The sequence below is a fragment of the Cebus imitator genome, unplaced genomic scaffold (genome assembly GCF_001604975.1).
Source record: "Cebus imitator isolate Cc_AM_T3 unplaced genomic scaffold, Cebus_imitator-1.0 Scaffold726, whole genome shotgun sequence".
NCBI classification, from domain to species: domain Eukaryota; kingdom Metazoa; phylum Chordata; class Mammalia; order Primates; family Cebidae; genus Cebus; species Cebus imitator.
In genome coordinates, this window is record NW_016108041.1 from 492034 (window position 1) to 498301 (window position 6268).

Here is a 6268-nt window from a genome sequence, read left to right on the forward strand (position 1 = left end):
TTATAGATTTATCCATCTGTGGTCTTTATAATTACCGTCTTTATAGTTGGGTTTCTGAATGGACGTCCAACTTGTTGATTCCTGGAGCTAGAATCTGAGCAACCCACTGCGCCGGCCAAAACGGCGGCTTTAAGATTGATGGTGCTTTTCTGACTCTGCACCAAGAACCGCTGCACGAAGGCAGCGGCAAAACCGCCTCGCCAGCCTCAAGAGTCGTGCTGGCGACACGTGGGGCTCCTCCGCTGGGAATCTCCTGGTGCGTGAGCAACAAAAATTGATCTGAAAGTGTGGCGTCCTCTCGTTCTCTGCTCTTTCAGTGGGAGCTACAATCCCGAGCTGCTAGTGATGAGCCAGCTTGGATCTCTCTCTCTTTTTTTTTTTTTTAAATATAAGAGTCTTGCTCTGTAGCCCAGGCTGGAGTATAATGGTGTGATCTCATCTCACTGCCACCTCCATCTCCCAGATTCAAGCAATTCTCTTGCCTCAGCCTCCCGAGTAGCTGAGGCTATAGGTGCCTGCTACCATGCCAACTAATTTTTGTGTTTTTTAGTAAATGTGGGGTTTCGCCATGTTGGCCAGGCTGGTCTCAAACTCCTAACCTCCAGTGATCCATCCACCTTGGCCTCCCCAAGTGCTGGGATCATAGGCGAGAGCCACCGTACCCATACTGCATCAGTTGTTTAAGTACAGAAATGGATGATATAAACTGGCATATTACTGTTTCCCTGAGTCACCCTGGCTGTCCCGGCACCTCGCCTAGGTGACCCTTGACCTCCAAATAATTCATTAATTAAAGGGATAATGTCGAGCCCAGTAGAGGGCCCAGTGCTAGTGCTGTTCTGAGTGATCGGTGCTCAGATACTTTGCATTCTAAGTATTAGCAATACCCACCTGTGCATGAAACAATTGCAAATGGCAGAAGTTGGGGCAAGTCTAAAATCCTGGACTGGTTTCCTGCCCAGCTGCCCCTGAGTATGTGTGTGTGTGCGTGCGTGCGTGCGTGCGTGTGTGTGTGTTTGGGGGAGGTGGTGTCATGGTGGCTCGGCCTCTAATTATATCTCCATTGTCCCCAGGGACGATCTGACTCAGCTGCCCTTCACAACTATGTGCATTAAGGAGAGCCTGCGCCAGTACCCACCTGTCACTCTTGTCTCTCGCCGCTGCACAGAGGACATCAAGCTCCCAGATGGGCGCATCATACCCAAAGGTGCCCACCATGTTTCCCCTGCTGCTGGTGCACTGCCTCCAGTGATGTAGCTGCTCTATTGTCCATGGGGGGTCTGGCTATGCCTGCCCCAGGTGTACTATCCCTGCAGATGGGGCAGCTCTCTGTGTGCCTGTTGCTTCTGGGGTGCTGGGGGAAACCCAGTGGTGTGTGCAGGGAATAGAGCCGGGTGAGTCCAGGTGGCAAGGAAGGAGGCAGTGTTGCAGGGATGGGTCTGTGAGGGTGCAGTTGGGGAGCATCAGTTTCATTCAGTTGTCAGTTACTCTCTGGAGACCAAGCCCTGTCTTGGTTGATGCTGGGGATCCTGGCTCAGGTTTTCAGTATTGCCCATTCTTGGGGAGATACAGCAGGGCGCAGATGTCCCCAGGAATGTGGAGTCAGGACTGGGCTAAAGGGAGAGATAAAGGCTGGAATAGCTCAAATATGGAGAGGAATGCAGGGAGGGCTGCCTGGAGGAGGGAATGTAGGAGGTGAGGCTTGGAGTGTAGAAGTGAAAGAGTGAGCACGTTTATGGAGTAGAGCCTCAGGATGCAGATTGTGAAAGGCCTGGAGTGCCAGGTGATGGCACTTGAGCTGAATCCTGGGGGCAGCAGGGAGCCAAGGTAGGTGTTTGAGCTGAAGAGGAGCAATGTCAGATCTGTGAGTGAGAAAGATCCCTATGTGGCCAGCATGGCAGCAAGAAAGAAGATGATAGAGTCCTCCTAGGGAAAGGCGGGAAGAGTGGATGGAGCAGCAGAATTTTCTAGAGAAAGATGGACAGAAGATGGTGGCAGATGTCTCCTGGACACATCATGGCTCCAGGGAGACCCAAGGAGGGCGATGTTTTTGGAGGAGACCCTGGTTCCCCTTTGGCTCACTGATCCCATCTTTCCCCACAGGAATCATCTGCTTGGTCAGCATCTATGGGACCCACCACAACCCCACAGTGTGGCCTGACTCCAAGGTGAGTGAGTGCCTGCCCCAACTCTCCCTACCCTCAGGTCCTCCCCTCCCCTGTGTCCCAGGGAGCCAGACAGCGGGGCCAGTTGCAGGGTCTGAGTGTGCATTCCCCTCCCCCCTGCCATTTAGCCATCTCTTCACCCATTTGTTGTTAATTCATTAGGGCAAAAATATTTATTGAGCACCTACTGTGTGCCAGAGGGTGTGTTGGGCTCTGACAATAGAGGATGATACTGTCTTTGCCCTCACAGAGCTCACAGTGAAGTTTGGGGGAAGACAATAAACAAATAAATAAGATTTGGGGTATTGATACATGCACAAAAGAAAAAAAACGGACCGGTTCCAGTTTACAAGTGCAGTGGGTCACACTTGTAATCCCAGCACTTTGGGAGGCCGAGGCATAAGGATTACTTGGGCCCAGGAGTTTGAGACCAGCCTGGGCAACATAGCGAGACCCCCATCTCTACCAAAAAGGAAAAAGTTGGCCCAGGATGGTGGCTTGTGCCTGTAATCCCAGTGCTTTGGGAGACCAAGATGGAAGGCTTATTTGAGGCCAGAAGTTCCAGCCCAGCCCAACCTGGGCAACACAGTGAGACCCCATTTCTACAAAATAAAAAAGTTAGCCAGCCATGGTGATGTACACCTGTAGTGTCAGCCACTCGAGAGGCTGAGGCAGGAGGATCACTTGAGTTCAACAGTTCAAGGCTACAATGAGCTATTTTTTTCTTTTTTTGAGATGGAGTCTTGCTCTGTCGCCCACGCTGGAGTGCAGTGGTGCCAACTTGGCTCACTGCAACCTCTACCTCCCCAAATTCAAGCGATTCTCCAGCCTCAGTCTCCCAAGTAGCTGGGATTACAGGTGCCCACCAACACGCCCAGCTAATGTTTTGATGCTTTTAGTAGAGACAGGGTTTCACCATGTTGGCCAGGCTGGTCTCAAACTCTTGACCTCAGGTGATCCATCTGCCTCAGCCTCCAAAAGTGCTGGGATTACAAGCATGAGCCACCGTGCCCAGCCTGCAATGAGTTATGATCATGCCACTGTACTCCAGCCTGAGACCCTGTCTCTAACACACAAACACAGACAGACAAACAAATAAATAAATAAATAAATAAAAGCTGGTGGAGGGAGTACTTTAGCTAAGTGGTTATGAAAGGCCTTGCCGAGGAGAAGTTTGAGCTGAGACCCTTGAGGATGAAGGAGCAGGGAGAAGCATGTTTTAGGCAGAGGAAACAGCAGGTGCAAAGGCCCTGAGGTGGAATCTCACTGGTGTGTGTGAACAACAGAAGGAGGCAGGTGTGACTGCATTGCGGTTAGTGCAAGGTGGAATGGAAGAGGTGGCCTTGAGGTGCTCTCCATCCATCTGTACTGACCCCCAGAGGCTCAGGGAAGGGGCCCAGGCTGGGGCAGCCCTCAAACTCATCTTCAGGCTGTTCTTGCCTAGGTGTACAACCCTTACCGCTTTGACCCGGACAACCCACAGCAGCGCTCTCCACTGGCCTATGTGCCCTTCTCTGCGGGACCCAGGTAACCCCTCTATTTCCCCCAGTCCAAGCCAGCTGTGGAGGAACAGAGGCAGGGAAAGATCAGGAATGTAACTCTCAAGAGCAGAGACCAGATGGCACCCAGGTGTCCTTTCTGAAAACCCAACACCCTCTTCCCCAATGCGCCAGGATGTCCCCAAATCAGATTCTGCAATAGCATCCTGGGTATTGAGCACCGACGGTGTGCCAGGCCCTGAGTTCTGGGCTCCCACGCTCCCATTGGCTCTATGATACCTTCGTCCGTTTTTACAGATGAAGGAACTGAGACTCAGAGGGGGCGCCATGCATCCGGGACACACAGCTAGTAAGAGGCTGCACCAGGATTCAAACACTCAACCCCAAGGTCCCATTCATTGAGAGATTCGTGGGGTCTCACTTTAACCCTCACCCAGCCCAGGATGCTTTCTTCGTTTTCTAGAGGAGGCATGCGACGTCCAGGGACCTATGCTCACACAGAAGCTGGGCCTGAGCCCTGTCCCCTCTCCCTCCAGGAACTGCATTGGACAGAGCTTCGCCATGGCGGAGATGCGCGTGGTCGTGGCCCTAACGCTGCTACGTTTCCGCCTGAGCGTGGACCGAACGCGCAAGGTGCGGCGGAAGCCGGAGCTCATCCTGCGTACGGAGAACGGCATCTGGCTCAAGGTGGAGCCGCTGCCTCCGCGGGCCTGAGCGGATCCCCGCGGTCCAGGCCCCGCCCAGACAGGCCAAGGCCCCGCCCCAGAAGGACCAGGCCACGTCCCAAAGATCTCGAGCGCATAGGCCACTCCCCTTGAAGTCCAGGTCCAACTCCTGGATGACCAGGCACAGCTGTTGAGCAGCCGGGTGGTGCTGATCATGCCCCTCTAGGCAAGACTCCGCCCCTTAGGAGGTCTAATCCCGCCCCTTGAGGCTTAGGTCCCGCCCCCTGACTGCTCTCACCTGTCCTGTTTGAGGGACCAAGCTCGGCCCTGCCTCCTCGGGCTCAGGCCCCGCCCTTCAGGATCAGGCCCCTCCCTTCAGGATCCGCCCCCAGGATCCTGGGCTTGTAGTCCACAGGCCACGTCCCTGCAGATCCAGGTCTCCAGGCCTTGCCCACTGAGCCTTCGAAGGACCTAAGACCCAACTCTGACTCAGGGTCCACCCTCTACTGGCTGAACCCCTGGCTGTTTTCTAAATTGAGGACTTGAAAGCTGGAACCTGAGGTCAGAGCTTTGAGCCCGGACATCACTTACCTGAGACTCTCAGCTCATATGGGCAAACGGCTCAAGCATGAGGCTGCATCTTGGGCTCAGGGCTGCTTGCTTTTGTTGTTTTGTAAACTCAGACCCTTGCAAGCCCCTTCCTTCCTCCCTTGCTCAGAGACCCTTTGCTGAGTGTTCTGTTTTTGTCGAACAAAAGCAAAGGATGCAGACTTCCCCCACCCTCCACCCTCAAGCTCAGACAGACCCTTACCTGTGGAGCCCCTAGCATGGGAATGAGGAACTCTGCAACTGAGCAAAGCTGCGGGATAGGAGGCTGAAAAGCCATTTGTCCTAGGACATAAACTCAGATTTTTTGGGACAGTGTGTGTGTTCATTTGTTTCATCAACAGATCACATATTAATTGTCGGCTCTGCTTCAGAACCACAGGCAGGCCCCGATTTCTGCCTTGTTGGAAATAGATGCTCGGTGCCACAAAGAAAAATTGGCACTGAGACAAAGGATGCAATGCAACTTTTACTTCCTGGACTGCAGGAAGGGCACCCCCACTAGCCATCGTGCCTTGAGAGTACAATGAACAAAGGAAAACACACAAATTTATTTCTTACGCATTTGGCGTCATCTTTACTGATGTGTCTGATCTCCGTTGGCTGGAGCCAGATCCCACAATCTAAACTGAAACCCAATTGGCTAATAACTTAAAACTTTTCTAAACAGGTAAAAGCAATGGAGATCTGGGACATGCCTGTGAGCATGCCCAGCACAGATATCTTGGTTAAAGTACAAGGACATAGAATGTACTACGTGCCTGTCAGCATGGCATGTCTAACAGCTACATAGAATAGGGCTTAACAAAGTTATTAACACACTTATTCTTTAACAAGAAAGGAAACTTTAAAAAGGAACTTTTCTATTTCCCACAGTGTTCTCAGGGGGTGGGGGACAGATGTTGAACAGATAATTCCACATGTAAATGTTTATTTACAACGCGGGACAGGTGCTCCAAAGGAGAGGCCCTGGGTGCTGGATGAATACAGCAGAGGGATGGGGAGTGGGTCAGGGAGAACTTCTCTGATGCTGAAGTGGAAGTCGAGTGGGTGACAAGGGGAGGGAAGAGTATTCCAGGCAGAAGGAACATCTGAAAATGCCCTGAGTTGAGGGAGAGCAGAATGTGTTTGAGAAACTCACCAGGGGCCAGGTGGTTGGATCTGGGAAGTGGGGGCAGAATGAAGAAAGGGACCAAATGCACAGGCTTTATGCTGAGTGTAATAGGGAGCCATGGAGAGTGTGTGAGCAGGATCAGAACAGGACATGGACAGATCTAAGGCTGGCAGGGAGGTGACATGTGGGGGACCACTGGGGGTTGGGACTCTGGGAAAG

General features: G+C 52.5%; 1 protein-coding gene across 3 annotated transcripts in view; it reads left to right on the forward strand.

The window, feature by feature from the left end:
* CYP4F22 (cytochrome P450 family 4 subfamily F member 22) overlaps positions 1-5248 on the forward strand; it is a 47103-nt gene extending 41855 nt beyond the window's left edge. For 2 of the 3 annotated variants that reach the window (XM_037735097.1, XM_037735096.1), the window contains exons 11-13: positions 1074-1207; positions 2104-2168; positions 4201-5248. In XM_037735097.1, the coding sequence (XP_037591025.1) occupies positions 1074-1207; positions 2104-2168; positions 4201-4482 (481 nt within the window). In that variant the 3' untranslated portion in view covers positions 4483-5248. Of the gene's footprint in view, positions 1-1073; positions 1208-2103; positions 2169-3609; positions 3693-4200 lie in introns of all 3 variants that reach the window. The other variant, XM_017519098.2, reaches the window with a different exon arrangement.
* The last annotated feature ends 1020 nt before the right edge of the window (positions 5249-6268 follow it).